The sequence below is a fragment of the Onychomys torridus genome, chromosome 17 (assembly GCF_903995425.1).
Source record: "Onychomys torridus chromosome 17, mOncTor1.1, whole genome shotgun sequence".
In the NCBI taxonomy this organism is placed as follows: domain Eukaryota; kingdom Metazoa; phylum Chordata; class Mammalia; order Rodentia; family Cricetidae; genus Onychomys; species Onychomys torridus.
Window position 1 is genome coordinate 10,902,067 of NC_050459.1, and position 19,264 is coordinate 10,921,330.

Genomic DNA, 19,264 nt, shown 5'->3' on the forward strand with positions numbered 1-19,264 from the left:
TGGAAGCCATCCAGATTTAGATCACCCTCAGATCGTGCCCACCCACCTACCACCAACTCCATACATCCTCTTTGGGACCTGAACCGCCACCAAAGCAGGACTTCAGCAAACAAGGGTTAGATTTTAAGTGCCTCAAAAAATGAAAACAAAGTGAAATTTAAAAATACAGATTAACTATAGACCCAAAGACAAATAGGTTGGAAATGACTAAAATATTAACCAAAAGAGGTTAATCCCAATGGCAATTAAAAAAACAAAAACAAACAAAAACCACTACCACAATTTGAAGCAAACTTGATTTTTCATTGGGATGCACCCAAGAGCTGGCCAGCAGCTGCCTCCTAAATCAGGTTAAAGAGAGCAGCCCCAAATTTATCTCTTGGGCCCCTTTAAAGAGTAAACTCACAGGTAGTTTTACAGAAGGGAGACAATGGAGCATAAGGAAATTAAAAAAAAAAAACTATATAAAAAATGTGATCACCATGTGATTAGGGAGGGGTCAGAGAGGGTCTAGGAGGATGAGAGTATTCTCAAAAACAAACCAAGGTCATGGGTTGGGGAAGGTCACATTCCAGGAAACAGAGCAACTCAACTCTCACAGTAAATAGAAAGTTATTTTTAAAAATACAGCATAATGGCTCCTGTCTAAAAACGGAGTAAGGCAGGTTCCTCAGAGGAAGGTCATAAGTAACTAAGACAGACAGTAAAATAGTGTGTAACAATTATAAACAATTACACACCCAGTACATATGAAGCAAAGTAATGATAGAACCCAAGAGAGAATTCTGTGTTAACAATTGGACTATCAATACCTCTTTACCTAAGAATGGGTAAAAATAGCAGACATACATAGAAACAGGGGACATGAACACAGTGAATGAAGAGATCTAAAAAACATGGACTAGCCAAAGGAGCAAACATTATTTTAAAATGCATATGACACTTTTTCCAGGGCAAAACATGTTAGATGGCAAATCAAGTACCAGTAGATTTTAAAAGAAAATATTATACATCATCTCAGACCACAACAGGGTAAGAAGTAATTTGAAGTAAAACTAAAAAATTTACACACATGTGGAAATTAAACAGTACAAGCAATTAAATTAGGAAATGCTTAGAAATGAAGGAAAAGAAAACACAACCCAAAATTTAAGGGCTGCTGCAAAAGCCATATCAAAGGAGAAACACGTAGCCATAAACACATGAAACAGAAATCTGAATCTACAATATAACTTTACAACTTTAGGTATTTGAAAGAAAAAAGAACAATGGATCTCTTTGAGTTCCAGGACAGCCTGGTCAACAAGCTGAGTTCCAGGTCAGCCAAGGCTGTTAAACACAGAAACCCTGTCTCAAATTAAAAAAAAAGTGGAGCTGGAGAGATGGCTCAGAGGTTAAGAGCACTGAGGGCTCTACCACATGGTGGCTCACAACCATCTATAATGAGATCTGGTGTCCTCTTCTGGCCTGCAGGGACACATGCAGGCAGAATCCTGTATACATAATAAATAAATCTTTAAAAAAAAAAAAAAAAAGAGGAAGAGGAAACAATGAAACTACAAGCTAGTCATAAAGAATAAAGTTGAGAAAAATGAGCTAGAAAAACAAAACGCAATAAAGCAAGACTTATTCTTTGAAAATATCACCATTTTACCCATTTTCAAAGACTAAATGAATTTTAAAAAGTTCTGTGAACAACTGTATGCCAACAAATAGGAGAACATTGAGAGGGATACAGAATCTGCCAAGACTACATCACAAAGAAACAACACCAGAATAGACCTAGATATAATAAGCAGGTTGAAATCAGTATTTAAGAAGCCACCAAACACATAACAACTGTGGTCATACATATTTTATTGGTGATTCTACCAAATATTTATAGCAAAATTGAAGAAAATTGTGTTGTTTACAATTTAAACATACAAATAAGCTGAAGAGGAGAAAACATGTCCTACCTAATTCTATGAGGTTAGCCTTATTCTGACACAAAATTGAGACAATCACATTATTAAAAAACAAAACAAAAACAAACTACAGATCAATGCCTAATATTACTAGGAGAGGAATGTAGAATTTCTCAATGAAATACTAGCATATCTAATTCAGCAGCACATTAGATGACTTTGTACCACAACTAAGTGGGACTTATTTCTGGAAAGCAAAGATGGTTCAATATATACAAATCAATCACTACACTGGGGTGGTGGTGATGTATTCTTTTAATCCCAACACTCAGGAGGCAGAGGCAGGTAGATCTTTGTGAGTTTGAATGAGTTCCAGGACAGGCTCCAAAGCTACACAAAGAAACCTTGCCTTGAAAAAAAATTACTAAAGCCACTTGATTGATCTAGAAGACAATTTACTAAGATTCAGTTTTCATAATGAATACATTAGAAATGACAAAAAACCAAAACGAAAACAAAAAAACCTAGGAATAGAATCAAACTATTTCAGTCCGAAAATCCACTTGTGAAAAGTCCATCACACTCAATGGTGAAAAACCTGAAAGCTTCTAATGTAAGTGCAAAAAGTCTTGCTCTTACAATTTCTATTTAACATAAAAAATTCTAGCTTGGACTTAGGCAAGTGTGATGGTTAGTCTTGGTTTTCAACTTGACATAACTGGAAAGAGAGAGCCTCAATTGTGGAATTTTCTACATCTGATGTTTTATGGACATGTTTGTGAAGCATTTTATTGACGGCTAACTGCTGTGGGGAGAGCCCCTCCCACTGCGGGCTGTTCCATACCTGGACAGGTGGCCTGAGTTGTAAGGAAGGTAGCCAAGCAATCCGGGGGAAACAAGCTAGGAATTTCCCCCATGGTCTCTGCATACTCAAGGTTCTTGACTCCAGGTTCCTGCCTTAAGTTCCTCCCTTGACTTTCCTCAGTATCTTACAAACCCTTCCTTCCCCAACTTGTTTGGTTAGTATTTTATCGCAGCAACCAAGAAACAAGACAGGACATCAAGGAACATTAAATTCAAATTTAAAAAGCCTCTGCTTTCAGGTTATACAATTTTATATGTCCCTGAAGATTCCAGACATGCACACACAACACTCTCAGGACCTAATTAAATTAGCAAAGTAGCAGGATATAGGGTCACAAATAAAACCAGTTGAATTTTTATATCCTAACAAGGAACCATATCCAGTACTACCAGGTAGGCCCTGCTCCTTTTCACCTCATAGGTCCCCCAAATCTCAGTTCTCTGCTTCTGTTAGACCCTGCTCTGCCCCATCCCATAGACTTCCTGGGTTCTCCAGAATCTCACTTCCCTGAGTTGCCAGGTAGCCCTGCTTCTTCTCTATCCCATAGGCTTTCTGACTTTACCTCTAGCTTCCCCAGGATCTCCCAACCCCAGTGATCGACAAGCGTTGATTCCAAATATGGAGAGAGCCACACCAGAAAGTGGTGGTGAAGAGGACCACCAAGAAGTGAGCTGGCCCTTGAATAATGACTCAGTGAAGACAGTAGTGGATTCTCAAAAGTAGCAAGTGCTTTTGACCCCAGCACCGGGGAGGCGGTGACAAGTGAATCTCAGGCTACTTAAGGAGAGACCCTTTCTTTAAATAAGTAAACCAACCGACCAAAAATCATGAATTTTATTACTATTATTATTTATTATTACTATTATTGTATCCGACAACATGGGCTGCTTAAATGAGGAAGCCCTGGGTTAATTTCTATCATCATCCAAAACCAGAACATAAGAAACCAAAATAAAAAAAAAGCAAAAACCTAAGAAATTACATAGGTGTACTAAGTAATGTAAGCCAGGTCACTTCACAATCTTTAGGACAAACATTAAGACGAAAGGCGAATGCATTACAATCGCATTGAAGGCGATTTCTGGAGTTTTTAGTTTGGAGTTAGGAAACCTGTTCACTGCCTTCTAAAAGCTTTGTATTTGTCTTGTATTTCTATTATGGACAGTATGCCAACGAATGCGTCCTTCATCAGAAGGAACAAAACAAAAGACAAAAGAGAAAAGGGAATGGAAAGAAGACGTGGAGACGGTGCCTGCCCTTGCCCGGGGTTGCACCGCCTGCGTCCCCCAGCCCAGCCCAGCTGGGGAACCTTCGGGGCGGGGGGAGGGGGAGACCCGGAGGCACGAGAAGGCACTTCCGGCGCGGGCGGGCGAGACTTCCCGGCTGGTCTTGAGTCCGGCCGCCATTGCCGAGGCCGTGTGGCCGAGCAGGCGTTTCCTGTGGGCGTTCCTCCTCTTCACTCCAGGACACCTCGCCGGAGGCCGAGGAGCTGGCGGGCGCCTCGGTACGGGCTGCAGGGTGCGGCGGGCGGGCGGGCGAGCGGGAGCCTTGGTGAGGGCGGGCGCCTTGGCGCGGCCTGGAGGCCGGGCGTACCGTGGGCTTTTCCTGCCCTCCGCCTCGGTGGCCGGTTTGTTCTTTCCCCTTCTCTTGTCGCTCGCGGTCTGGAACGGGTCTGTCCGGTCTCGAATTTGCTATAGGGCTACTGTGCGAAGTCCCCCTGGCTCGGTGACCCACAGCAGAAGCCACACCCCCGACGTGGACCACGCACAGGGTTAGCCTTGTCCAGGGGAGCCTTTCGGATGGTAGCAACCGAGCTCGGTGTTTCCAAGTAAGGGCCAACGCTTTGGCCCTTGGCTGTGGAGTGTCAGCTGGTACCACTCAAGCGTGCCCTCACATTTAAACTGAAGGGCGCTCAGTGCCCAACAGCTCTACCCCCAGGTGAAAAGATCGTGCTTGTCTAGAATGTGAGGAACTCTGAGAGCAGTTGAAGTTAATTATTCTGAGGACCCTAATGGTGCGCAGGTGATATGCAACTCTGCAGCATCAAGAGCGGCCTCTTCTGTAGACTGTGGACGTCCTAAGTTAGGCTGGGGTTGCGGCTCAGCGGTGAGCCCTTGCTTAGCAAGAGTGAGGCCTTGGGTTGCATCCCAGCCCTAAGGAACAAAAAGTATCAGTCGTTACAAAATTACCCCACTAATTAACGCAAATTGTTAATAGAATCGGAAAGTATGTAGAAACGTGGGAGTTCTTCGTGGTTTCTGTTCAGTTTTTCTTTAAACACAAAAACCAGTCAAAAGTTTGTAACCTTAAAAAAATGAAATAGAGCCTGTCTGTGGTGGCCCACGCCTTTGATCCCAGCACTGTGGAGGCAAAGGCAGGCAGATCTCTGTAAGTTCAAGGCCAGCCTGGTCTGCAGAGTGAGATCCAGGACAGGTTCCAAAGCTACAGAGAAGCCCTGTCTCAAAAAACCAAACCAAAAGCTCATAAAGAAAAATGGTATGTAGTATGTATGTAGACTAGTAGAACCAATGTCCTGGTTTGCTTTCTGTTGCTGTGTTCAAAAAGTAATTTGAGGAAAGGGTTCATTTCATCTTACAGATTATAGGCCATTGCAGAGGGAATTGAGGGCAGGAACGCAACAGAACACGGAGTAGAGCTGCCTACTGGCTTGCTCCCAGACTCACAGTTCAGCTCCCTTTGTTGTTGTTTGTTTTGTTTTTTGAGACAGTTTCTCTGTGTAGTTTTGGTGCCTGCCCTGGATCTCACTCTGTAGAGCAGGCTGGCCTCGAACTCACAGAGATCTGCTTGGCTCTGCCTCCGGAATGTTATGATTAAAAGCGTGTGCCACTGCAGCCCAGCCCAGCTCCCTTTTCTTATACAGCAAAGGCTTACATGTCTAGGGATAGTACCTCCTGTATCAATTAGAAATCAAGAAAATGACCCACAGACACCCACAACCCATCAGAGACAGTTCTTCAGTTGAGGCTCCTTTCCCAGTTAGCTTACATGTGTTCCGGGTTCATTTTTGGGGGGTGGGGGTGGGGGTTTCAAGACTGGGTTTCTCAGTGTAGCTTTGGAGCTTGTCCTGGAACTCACTCTGTAGGCCAGGCTACCCTCAAACTCACAGAGATCTGCCTGCCTCTTGAGTGCTGGGATTAAAGGTGTGTGCCCGGCTCTGTGTTGAATTTTTAATATCAAAATATATTTTAAAAAGACTATCAATAAGGCTGGGCGGGGTGGCGCTCACCTATAATGCCAGCACTCAGGAAGCAGGTTCAGGTGGATCTCTTTGAATTTGAGGCCATCCTGGTCTACATAGTGAGTTCCAGGACAGCCAGAGCTATGTAGAGAGATCTTGTCTTTAAAAAAAAAAAAAAAGTATTAGGTCTTAGGAAGAAAGTGTATGGGAGTAGATGTGTGATAGATATCTTACAGTACCACTGCATTGAAGAATACTGTGTAGTCAGCTGACCAACAGCACCAGTGGTTAGAGCTCATACTGTAGTGAGTTATTTTTACAGTTAGTCTTAGGAGTGCTGAATCTAGACTGAAGCCTGGACACATTGTTAGCAAAGGTTTCAGGAATCAGACCTTTAAGAGTTCATTTTCCTCAAGAAAGTATATGGAGTTGGGTTGGTGGGGAGGATCTGGGAGGAGTTGAGGGAAAGCAAATTGTGATCAGAATGTATTATATGAAAATTATTTTTTTCCAGTTAAAAAGTCTGTAAGAATGTTAACAAAATTTAAAAAGATGGAGTTACTCTCAGTGTTTTCCTCCGTTGTACAATGAAGAGATTGGGCCCATGTCCTCTATGCCATTTTGGTCCTGTATTGATTGCTAATTTCTCATTGTGGTACTACTTGATAAAACACTGAATTGCAATTCATGATAAAGCGTTTTATAAAACTTTTCTGGGGCTGGAGAGCTGGCTCAGTTGTGGTTGATTTATTGTGTACCCCAATAAACTTATCTGGGGGTCAGAACAGAACAACCACTATATTAGACATAAAGATTAGGCAGTGGTTGCACATGCCTTTAATCCTAACATTTGGAGGCAGAGATCCATCCAGATCTGTGAGTTCAGGGCCATACTGGAAACAGCCAGGCATGGTAGCACATGCCTTTAATCCCAGGAAGTAATGTCAGGAAGCAGAAAGGTATATAAGGCATGAGGACCAGGAACTAGAAACTTTTTAAGCTTCTAGGCTGTTGAGTAACAGTTCAGCTGAGATCTGTTCCTATGAGGACTCAGAGACTTCCAGTTTGAGGAAACAAGATCAGCTGAGAAGTTGGCAAGGTGAGGTTGGATGTGGCTTGTTCTGTTTCTTTGATCTTTCAGCATTCACCCCAATACCTGGCTCCAAGATTTTTTATTAATAAGACCGTCTAGCGATTTGTGTTACACTCAGTGGTTAGGAAAACTTGTTCTTGCAGAGAACCTGGATTCGATTCTCATTACCCACATTGTAGCTCACAACTGTCTGTACTTGTAGGGGGCTCCATGGGCTCTTCTGACATCTGTGGGTACCAGGCACACATGTGCACAGACATAAATGTGACCAAAGTACTCAAATACATAAATTTTTTAAAAAGTAAAACTTTTCTGTATTATCCATAAATTTTCCTTAGTGACATTACATGTCTGTTCATAAGTGATTAGTTTTTAATATTGCTTGCTAACATGTTTGCATATTTGCTAGGCTCCCCTCCCCGCTTTATTCTTTTGCATTGCTAATGATTGAATCAAGCCTATGGCCTTACACATGCTAGGCAAGTGCCGTTCCCCCATTAGAGACTCTTAAAAATATTCTTGACCGCTATGAGGTGGTGGTGCACGCCTTTAATTTTAGGAGGCAGAGGACAGCGTGCTCTATAGAGTGAGTTCCAGGACAGCCAGGGCTACACAAAGAAATCCTGTCTTTGTCGGGAGGGAGGAGTGTGTGCTTATCTTATCTAGAGCTGGAGACTGGAGGAGTGCCCTTGGTTTGTGCAGTTGATAGCTGGATTACAAAGCTTGAGTGCACTGGCGTTTCTGTACTAGATTGATCTGGCTATCCTAGGACATCTTCTTTTGTCAGGTTCTGGTAATGCCTGCTGTTGAATAGGGCATTTAATGTTAGTGCTAAGTTTCCTCAGCTGTGTTTTGGAGTTGTTGATTTTTTTTTTTTTTTTTATTTTTGAGACAGGGTCTGTGTATGTCCGGCCTGGAACACAATATGTAGCTGAGGGGGACTATGTCTGATCCTCCTTCCTTCCAGCTCTTGATTCTTGAAACACGGGTCTTCCCTAGTTTTAAAGTCTGAGTTTTAAGATTGGGAAGTTTCTAGTCTCCACAGGACAGCATTATGACTGATGAAATACTTTCTGAGCACAAGCTGCCAGGGAAATGAAAGGGTAGGGGAAGTGAACAAATGGATGATGGCTTGTCCTGGCTCTGCAAGAGCTGTGGCCTGGTGTGGAGTCAAGCTGAGATGACAGGTGTGACGGGTATGTGGGAAATATGCATCTGACTGGGATCGAAGGGCCATGGGAGAAGGTGGGGAATGTGTTGTCTGAAGAGTCGGGAATTCCATGTGATTCGCACTTGAGAATAGAGAGGACTTAGCCAAAGGAAGGTCGTGTGCGTGCCATGTTCAGATTTGTACCGAACGTGTCTAGGAGGCTGAAGGAATTGGGAGCAAGCAGGGCACATTGACTGGTCTTTTGAGTCTGGGAGGTGACTTAGAGATGTGTTGCAGGTGGGTGAGAAGAAGGGGGGGTGGGTTGCAGAATGGAGGTGGTGTTGGGGGAAGGGCTGGTGGATGTGCTGTAGCTCACCAGGTGTGTGCATTGGCAGTGGCTGGCTGTGTGGCCAGATAGTGCTTTCCTTTTCACCTTGGGAGAAGGGGCTAGAACAGTCACTGCCAAGAGCATTTTCTGTTCTTGGTCCTCTTGATGGTAGTGCTCAAGGCTGGATGCCATTGATGGCTGAGATGAACAGAATATCTTTTTTTTCCCCATCACTCCAGCAACCTGAATGCTTGTCAGAAATGTGGGTTAATATTTCCTGAAATTACATAAGCTGAATTTAGAGGGTGAAGTTAAGAAGAGCCTAATTCTGCAGATGTTAATAGTTCAAGATCGCTGTATGAAATTAGCTGATAGTATCCCAGTTGGTATCTTCCACAGGCTTGGGATCTGGTTCTGTAAAACAAGTGTCCAGTTGTGCTGGATTTGATCCGATATTGTTGGAGGAGTTCTCACTATGAAAGACAGGCGCAGTTCAACTTCTCTGTTTATCTTAGTATAGTATAGGCTGTTTTCTGTGACATAGTCAAAAAGCATGTAGCTTTTTAGCTGGAAAAGCTGCAGTTGTGTTTTCTTTTTAGCTCTGAAAGCATTTGTTGAGGATTTAAAGATATTATTCTGGTAGAATTTATTTACATATGCAATTTGTCTGTTATATCTCTCAATTTTTCAGCCAGGCAGGGTGTCATATGCTTGTAAGCCTACCACTCAGAAGGATGAGGCACAAGGATTGCTGTGAGTTTGATCCTCAAAGACCAAACAAACAAACAAAAAAACCAATTTTGTTTTGTTTTTCAAGACAAGCAGGTCAAGTGTCTTTGGTATAGTTTCCACACCCAACTCTATGGTACTGTACACATCTGCAGTAGAATTGAGAATTCTATCACATGCTCTAAAGAACTTCTAAAAGTAGGAAGTTATTGGAGTATAATGGAATCTGTGGGGCGGGCAGGTATGGTAGTCAGTCTTTGCCCTTGGCCAGGAGAGTTGCTGGAAAAGAAGCCTCCTTCCTGGCTGTTGACTATTGCCACTTGAAGCCACATGAGATTATTAAGACAGCTTTTGTTTTTTCCTGTGACGTCATCTAATTTTATTGAACATTAGGCACTGTAGTTAATGGGTTTTTTTCCTACATGTTTTCTTTGGTTTGTAAGTTAAGGATCATTTTAGAGATTTTTCTCTAGTACTAAATTATTTGTTCTGTTACAATCTTTTTAGTCCTAAAAGCATTTTCTAAAAGACAATGTTAACTGCTTGCTGGCCACCCAGTCAGGAATTAATGCTTTGTTAAAGAAAAGCATCTGTCCCAGTTGTCACCTTTTTTAAAGCTTTTGATCAAAAAGCAAATGAGGGTACCACTGATGCAAGTATCAGAAAACAGTCATGGCCCCTCAAGGCCTGACATGTTCCTTTCTTTAGTTCCAGCACTTAACTTGGAAGCCAGGAGGAGGAAGATTCCTGTGAGGCCAAGGCCATCCTGGTCTACATAGAGAGTTCAGGGCAGTCAGGGATTTAGTGAGACACTGTCTGAAAAAAACCAAACCAACAATACCAATAATAATATCTTAAAAATAGGACTTATCAGATTAAAGATGTTATTAAATTGTTGTGTGCACTGTTGCTGACATGAGGGCTATCCTGTTAGTTTTAAATGTTTCAATCTGTGCTCCTCACTGAGGACATGGAAGGAACATGGTTGCCCCCATCACCTCTGTTACACATGCTCAGGGGTGACTGACTGGTACCTTTGGTAAATGGTGGAATCTCGTTTAGAGACCCGGTCTCAGAGTGTTCCCTAGGCTAGCCTCAGAACTCACTCTTAGGTTCAAGTGATCTCTTGTGTTCCTTAGACTAGCCTCAGAACTCACTCTTAGGTTCAAGTTATCTCTTGCCCTTAGCCTCCTGAATAGCCAGGACTGCAGGCAAATACCACTACACTTGACAGTGAGAAAAGATTTTTCAGTGTGACTGAGCTTACTGTGTGTAATAGTCACAAAATCTGTTTTACCAGTTGCTGGTAACATGCCCAAGTGGGTAATGAAGTATGGTGAGAAATAATAGTGAAGAAAATCCTGAAAAACTGGAGTTCAGAATAGACATAAAATTCAGTAAATACTAGATGGAACATCATGCATTAAGTGAAGAAGGGGCTTGTATAGTCAGAGTGGAAACAGCTGACTTAGGGGTTCCTCTGTCCTTCTGCCAGGTAGATTAAAGATGCAGATTTAATGTGGGTAAAGGTGGAGCTCAGAGTTGAGCATTTACCAGCATGTGCAAGGCCCTGTGTTCAACTTGCAACAACCCCTCAAACTAAGCCAAAATGTGGATTGGGGAAATCTCACACAGCCCTACCCTAGATGAAGAGTTCCAGGCAGTTTTCCCCAGGGATGAACCCCCTAATTGGTTATCCAATATGAAGTGACTGTCCCTAAAAATATGCATACAAGATACACTAAATGGACTTAGCAGGTTGCACTTACACATTTATTTGTGTGGAGGAGGTAATAATTAAAGAAAAAGCCACGAGTTTGATACGGGGTGGGACAACACCGGGGGAGTGGAAATATAGTGCATATCTATGAAATTAAAAAAAATTTTAATGTAAAACAGCAAACCAAAGGACACAAGTGTTTAAAAAGAATAAAACAATCAAAATTAGAAAAAAACATTCTTAATGGTTAAAAAATAATGGAGTAAGAAAGCATAACTTAAGCCAAGTGTGTTGATTTGTGTTTGTAATTCTAGCATGTGGGAGGTCTAGGCAGGCAGGTCAAGATCCTGAGGCCTGGTGGTACCCACCTTTAATCCCAGCACTTGGAAGGCAGAGGCAGGCAGATCTCTTGAGTTGAAGGCCAGCCTGGTCTACACAGAGAAACCTTGTCTCGAAAAACCAAAAAGAAAAGAAAGAAAACAGGCTGGAGAGATGACTCAAAGGTTAAGAGCACTGGCTGCTCTTCCAGAGGTCCCAAGTTCAATTCCCAGCAACCATGTGGTGGCTCACAACCATCTGTAATGAGATCTGGTGCCCTCTTCTGGCCTGAAGGGATACATGCAGGCAGAACACTATACATAAAAAATAAATAAATCTTTTTAAAAAAGAAAACAGAAAAGCACAATAAAGCCGGTGTGGTGGTTTATTCCTGTTATTCCAGTACTCATGAGGTTGAGGTGGGAGGATTGTCCCGAGTTTTCAGGTGGCTAGCCAGTGCTACCTAGCAACACCCTGCTTTTAAAAAAAAAGGGGGGGGGGGGAAGTAAACAAACTCAAAGAAGAAAGGAAAACATTAAGTATCAGTAGTGAGATACTAGTTACCACCTATGTATAGCGAGGAGTTTTAATTTTACTCAGTTTTGAGGAGTTGGGGAATTCTTTCTCATCTATACTCTTGGCATATTTTTTAATTTAACCAAGTACTTTGAATCAAGTAATCTACTGGAAATATTCTCTACAGAAACACTTTAAAAAAAAAAAAAGATTTATTTATTATGTGTACAGTGTTCTGTCTGCATGCGTCCCTGCAGGTCAGAAGAGGGCACCAGATCTCATTATAGATGGTTGTGAGCCACCACGTGGTTGCTGGGAATTGAACTTGGGACCTCTGGAAGAACAGCCAGTGCTCTTAACCTCTGAGCCATCTCTCCAGTCCCTGGTAACACTCTTATATACAAAGACTAGAAGGGAATTCTCTACTTACTCTCTATGTAAAACTGTCCTAGATGGGTTCTTAAAGCAGTTAGACACAAATAGGTTTAGTATGAGCCATGTGTGTAAAACACTGTGTACTTGTATATGTCTGGAACATTGCCTCAGTAACACTAACTACAGGGGGAAAAAACAGCTTAAAATTGTAACCTCCATAATGTCTCCTGTCTTATCACTGCTGGGACTCTCTGAAGAGCAAGTGCTGTAGGATCTTACTCAGAAGCCTTTCTGACAGCTTCTCTGTTTTTATTCTTAGGATGGATAAAATATTACAAAAAGTGGTAGAAAGTCAAGCCAGGTAAAACAACCTTTCCATAGCTAGACTTAATAAGTTCCTAGAAAGGATCTAAAGTTTCTTCCTAGGTTTAAGATACCTGTCATCATCACCTTTGTGTGTTCACAGCTTGTAGATTCAGGATTTTAGGGTCTAAGTACAAAGCTACAGAAAGTTCATTCTTGAGAAACTTAGAGTCCTAAACCTGGGCTAGAGGAAGTCAGTCAGTCAGTTGGTTTCTCTGAAAATGCAGTTTCTTCACCTAGAGATGAAATGGTCCTAACACCATCACCACTCAAGTATTAAGTGAGATGATCTACAGAAAAGAAAGCTGAGTGCTGTGACTCAGGTCAGAACCAGTCTTCCTTGGCACGCCTTGTTTACTGCCGTAGCGGCTGCTGCCTGGACTTGACACTGCAGTGAGGGTCACCCAGCAGTGTCTGCTGCAGTAACCCCTCTCTCTCTCTCTGTTGCAGCAGGGCGGAAAGCCTTTAAAGCACAGCCATTTGCCTTGACAGAAGATGGAAGTGTTTCAGGAGCTGCACAAACCATCAGTAAGCCTGGAGTGTGACCACTGTGGTTTCAGAGGCGCTGATTATGAGACTGTGCAGATCCACATGGGTTCCATTCATCCTGAGTTCTGTGATGATATGGATGCTGGAGGACTAGGCAAGATGATATTCTATCAGAAGAGTGCAAAGCTCTTTCACTGCCATAAGTGCTTTTTTACTAGCAAGATGTACTCCAATGTGTACTATCACATCACAGCCAAACACGCAGCCTCAGAGACATGGCTTGACAAGCCAAAGGACCAGGTGAGCAAGGAGACGGAGTCTGTGAAAAGCCCTTCCCTTCCTGAACATCAGAGCACAGCCCCTGACTCAGCACAAGTGAGGCCCACTCCGACCCTCCCCACAGAAACACAGAAAACTGGTCCGAGTTTGTCTCCAGAATCACAGAAATCTGGTCCTCCTGCTCTGGAGCCTCAGGACTCTGGCCCTGTTGTTTCTCCTGAACTACAGGCCCCTTGTCTTCCTGCTGAGGCCTCAAAAACTGCTCCTGTTTCTTCCCCTGAATGTCTAGACCCAGCCAGCGTGGTTTCTGAGGTACAGAAACCTGCCCCTGCTTCCCCTGAGTCTGTCAAGTCTGCTCTTGTTAGCTCCAAACCCCAGAAGCACTCTCCCTTTGCAGACACAGGGGCTCCCCCTTCTGCCTTGTCTCCAGAGTCACCAGTTCTGGCCACATCCCCTGAGCCTTGGGGACCATCCCTAACTGCATCTCCAGAGTCTCGGAAGCCAGCACGGACTGCCTCCCCTGAGCCAAGGAAGCCATCCCCATCAGAGTCTCCTGAACTTTGGAAACCATTCCCTGCCCTCACTTCAGAGCCACGGAGACCAACCCCAGCAGTATCACCAGGTTCCTGGAAACCAGGGCCACCTGGTTCTCCTCGGCCTTGGAAATCCAGTCCTTCAGCAACATCAGGACCTTGGAAATCATCTAAACCTGCTCCATCTATGTCGCCTGGACCTTGGAAGCCAATACCATCTGTATCACCTGGGCCGTGGAAGCCAGCTCCTTCTGTGTCCACTGCATCTTGGAAGTCTTCAGTCTCATCCGGTTCCTGGAAAACGCCCCCCACATCTCCAGAGTCATGGAAGTCTGGTCCCCCTGAGCTCCGGAAGACAGCCCTGGCTTTGTCACCTGAACACTGGAAGGCTGTGCCCCCGGTGTCTCCTGAGCTGCGCAGACCAGGCCCACCACTCTCCCCTGAGATCCGAAGTCCAGCAGGATCTCCGGAGCTCAGGAAGCCTTCAGGGTCACCAGACCTTTGGAAGCTTTCTCCTGACCAGCGGAAAAGTTCTCCTGCTTCACTTGATTTCTCTGAGTCCCAGAAAAGTTCTCGTGCTTCTCCTGACCTCTGGAAGTCCTCCTTCATTACAGAGTCTCAGAAGCCTAGCATCTTCCCTGAGACACGGAAACATGCTTCTTCTGGCTCGGCTGAGCCCCCAAAGGTGGCCTCAGATATATGGAAGCCTGTCCTCTCTATTGATGCTGAGCCTAGGAAGTCCACACTGTTTCCCGAGCCCACCAAAACAGTCCTTCCTGCTTCTCCTGAGCCACGGAAACGTGCACTTTTCCCGGAGTCCCGGAAGCATGTACTTTTCCCTGAGCTTCCCAAATCTGCTGTGTTCTCCGATGCTCAGAAGGCCACTGAGCTTAGTGATGAGCTACAGCTGGAAGCTGTAGATGATGCAAAATGTGATAGTCTGGTTCAGGAAGGGCTTCTGTCTACGCCTAAGAAACTGTTAGAGGATGCTTTATTTCCTCCTTCCAAGAAGCTCAAGAGAGACAGCCAAGAGAACTCAGATGCTGAGCTCAGTAGCAGTGAGTACATGAGAACAGATTTAGACAACATAGACATCAAGGGCCAGGAGTCGAGCAGCGACCAAGAACAGGTGGATGTAGAATCTATTGATTTTGGCAAAGAGAACAAAATGGAGATGAGTAGTCCAGAGCAGTCCAAAAATGTGCTTCAGTTCACTGAAGAGAAGGAGGCATTCATTTCTGAGGAGGAGATCGCAAAATACATGAAGCGTGGAAAAGGGAAATACTATTGCAAAATCTGTTGCTGTCGTGCCATGAAGAAGGGTGCTGTCTTGCACCACTTAGTTAATAAGCACAATGTCCATAGCCCGTACAAGTGCACAATTTGTGGGAAAGCATTTCTTTTGGAGTCGCTCCTTAAAAATCATGTAGCAGCCCATGGACAAAGTTTACTTAAATGTCCACGCTGTAATTTTGAATCAAATTTCCCAAGAGGCTTTAAGAAACATTTAACTCATTGTCAAAGCCGGCACAATGAAGAGGCAAATAAGAAGCTGATGGAAGCTCTTGAGTCGCCATTGGAAGAGCCACAGATGTGATTTCAGACAATACTTGCTCTGCAGTGTTTGCCAAACTTGTAGCGTGATGAGTAGCCTAGGGGACTGTGTATGTGTGGTGTGTCCTGGTGGTCTGAGTAGTGTTGCAAAGAATAAGCACTTGGTTATTGCTTTTTTCTATAGGATCTCGTTTATGTGGCTGGCTGTTTTATAAGTCAATACATTTCTGTTACATATTCCAGATGGATATAACTCATTATCCTTAAGCTTATTTTAGTCATAAGGAGTGGGGGAAGATAGGTAGGTTCATTTAGTAAACAAGCAAGTTTAAACCTAATTAAAACCTTCCTCCCCCTTTCTGTGTGTGTGTGTGTGTAATTGATCTTAGATCATAACAGTTTAGGTAGAGGGCTCTGCTAGAGCACTTGCCTAGCATGTTTTCCATACTGGCTGTCCCAGGGCTCAATCCCAGTATCTTTTAAAAAAAAAAAAAAAAAAAAAAAAAAAAAAGGATTGTTTGAAAATTGAGCATGAAAAGGAAATCTGAGAAAAATTTTGTTAACCTTAAATGTCCTTTTAAGTCATGTTTTATATTCTTTTTCATGTAAAATGAGTTTAAGAACCTTTAATACTTTTCTCGATGTTCATTAACTTTTATGTTGTAGGGAGCTGGAGTCTTAGGGGTCGCTGGTTTTCTGCTGACAGGACATTTGAGTAGGTATTTAAAGCAGTTTTGATATTTTCTGCAAAGACCGAGAGGGCCATGTGATTCAGGTCTCACTTGCTTATCTGTAGTTATTTCCAATGGAGTCTTCCCCTCACTTCCCTGCCAGCTCACATTAACAGATGATCCTTAATTGCCAAACTGTGATAGAGTTTGTACCGCCTACCCTGGGCCTCCCATGCTCCCTGCTGGGACTCAAGACCAGGGTAACAGTAGGAGCCGAAAGTCTTCCAGATTCCCAGTTAAAAATGAATGAATGGAGCTAGTGAGGCAGTACACACTGGCCTGTTACCTGAGAGGCTGGGTAGAGGGTCGCTTGAGCCCAGCCTGCAGTGTAGTGAAGCGTCTCAAAAAGCATTCCTGTAGAAACATTGTGATTTTGTTTCACAGTTTTGTCATTGTAAATACCTTGTTTCTCTTCATGAATCATTATTCTAACACATTTTGTTAAATGTGTATCAACCAAATTAAAAAGGCTTTCATGTTAATATCTTCATATGTGCTTCCCTTTAATAATTGCGGTATAGTCAGACTTGTGATTGTCACAGATATCTGAGGAAGATAGTTTAGGAAAGGCTTATTTTGCCTCATAGGTTGGGAGGTTTCAATGGCTTATAGGCCCAGGGCGAGGAGGAAGGGTGTGGCAGAGGAATACTGCTCACCTCACAGCATCCAGGAGAAAAAGAGGAATGAGGGGTTGGGGATTTAGCTCAGTGGTAGGCGAAAAGCCCTGGGTTCGGTCCTCAGCTTGGGGGGGGGGGTGCTATAAAAGGGGCTGGAGAGATGGCTCAGAGGTTAAGAGCACTGACTGTTCTTCCAGAGGTCCTGAGTTCAATTTCCAGCACCCACATGGTGGCTCACAACCATCTGTAATGAGATCTGCCTCCCTCTTCTGTGTACATAATAAATAAATTGTTTAAAAAAAAAAAGAAAGAAAGAAAGAAAAGAGGAATGGGGGAGGGCCTGGGCCTAGGTACATCCCCAGTGATGTGCCTTCCTCCAAGTGTGCCACCACTTCCCAATAGTATATTCAGTTTTTAATCTGCTAGTGGTTGAAACCATTGGCCAGAGTGGAGCCTCCATGACCCACTCCTGAAAATGCCCTCTCAAGTACACCAGGTGTGCCATGAGACTGATGGCCAAAAAAGGCTGTGGTGCCAGACCCTCTTAACCAGGGCAGGGTGCCTAGGACCTACATGGACGGGACAGCCTCGTGCTGCTGGAGTCACTGCATTATTTGTGAAAACACGGCTTACTGGGGAGATTCTGGTGAGTTCACACAGGTAATCATGGCCATGTTCCGGGGTTGATGGGCATATTCAAGAACTAGGGAAGAAGTGCTGTTTGTTTTTTGAGACAGGGTTTCTTTGTGTAGCTTTGGAGCCTGTTCTGGAACTTGATCTGTAGACCAGGCTGGCCTCGAACTCACAGAGATCTGCCTGGCTCTGTGCTGGGATTAAAGGCATGTGTCATCACTGCCCGGCAACTCTTGGGTTATTGTGTACTGCAAATGGAGTCATGGAGCAGTGGTGGCCTTCAGTCCCAGCACTCAGGTGGCAGAGGCAGGCAGATTTCTGTGAGTTCGAGGCTAGCCTTGTCTACAGAGCGAGATCCAGGACAGGCACCAAAACTACACAGAGAAACACAGAGAGGTGCAGAGAGACCGGGGAACATAGCACCCCTTATAAAGGCCAGGACACACCTGCGCACACAGGCTCATGCGCAGCAATCACATGGTCATGTCTGCGTGACTACATGACCGTGACCACGCAACCATATGCAGGACGTATGACCTGGAAATGACTAGGCGGAGGTGACTGTGCATGTGGGACTAAGGGGCGTGGTTGGAATTCCTATCAGAAACCCTGTCTCAAAAAACCAAAATAAGTAAATAAATAAATAAAGGACTAGTCATGAGGGCATGTGATGCTTTCTGTGGAGGGCCCAAAACAGCTTGACCACACAGTTGCCATGACAGGATTAGGGGCCTAGACACAGCTGCCAGGTTGTCAGGCACCACCCATAAGCTGACAGCACCTAGGGATGGGCCAGCTTCTAAGGGGAAAATACCTGACATCCCAAACATTCCAACTGTTAGATAAGATCCTCAGATGTCCCTGAGCCCAGCATGCACCTTTTCCCACTTTCACCAAGATACCCCTAGACAGATGTCAGCCAGTCGGGATCCTAAATCCTGGAAACCCCTCACCCCCAACCTCCACTATGATCAAAACAAAACAAAAAACAAAACGAAAACCTCTACCCCTCTTGGGCTGGGCACTCTACTCTCACCACCACATGGGATAGACCAAGCTCAAGCTTGAAATAAAGGCTCTTTGCTTTTACATACAGGATTCAGTCTCTGTGGTGGTCTTTTGGGGGCTCCAAGATCTGGGCATAACACTTTCATTTTGAGAGACATATAGATTAGATTAGGGACCTTGGTAGGAGGAAATACTTCACCCAAAAAACAACTTTGTGTAACAATCAATAAATACGCCTTTGTGCAGCTGTTCGAGGTTCAATTCCTTAGAGGTTGGACCTTCCTGCTGCCACATAGGCCTTAAAATTTCTTAGAGTGACCTTTCTTCATTCAACCCACGCAACACAGAACACTCCAACGACCAAAGCAACTCCTATAAAGAAAACATTTAATTGGTCACTTGCTTACAGTTTCAGAGGGTGAGTCCATTGTTTAAAATATTCTAGATTCTTTAATTTTTTGAAGAGCAGTTCATTTAATATTTGAATTATTGTGGTAGTTTTAATGTAATTGCCCCCATAAGCTCGCAGAGAGTGGCACTATTAGGAGGCATGGCCTTGTTGAAGTAGCTATGGTCTTGTTGGAGGAAGTGTGTCACTGTGGAGGTAGGCTTGAGGTCTCAAGATACCGCTCGGTGTCTGAGTTGACTTCCTGTTGCCTGTAAGATGTAGGACTCTCAGCTACTATTCCAGCACCATGTCTACCTGCACACTGCCATGCTCTCCACCATGATGATAATGGACTGAACCTCAGAAACTGTAAATGAGCCACCCAAATTAAATGTTCCCCTTATAAAAGTTGCTGTGGTCATGGTGTCTCTTCACAGCAATAGAAACTCTAAGACAGAAGTTGGTACCA

The 19,264-nt window shown here is 43.9% G+C and overlaps 1 protein-coding gene across 2 annotated transcripts; it reads left to right on the plus strand.

Moving 5' to 3' along the window:
- Positions 1-4,134: 4,134 nt before the first annotated feature.
- Positions 4,135-16,639, plus strand: Champ1 (chromosome alignment maintaining phosphoprotein 1). Of its 2 annotated transcripts, none has more exons than XM_036166819.1 (2): positions 4,135-4,276; positions 13,014-16,639. In XM_036166819.1, the coding sequence occupies exon 2, from the start codon at positions 13,059-13,061 to the stop codon at positions 15,459-15,461; it is 2,403 nt and encodes an 800-aa protein (XP_036022712.1). In that variant the 5' UTR covers positions 4,135-4,276; positions 13,014-13,058; the 3' UTR covers positions 15,462-16,639. The 2 variants fall into 2 exon arrangements, with proteins under 2 accessions (XP_036022712.1, XP_036022713.1); XM_036166820.1 differs by having other exon boundaries at positions 13,017-16,639.
- Positions 16,640-19,264: the final 2,625 nt, after the last annotated feature.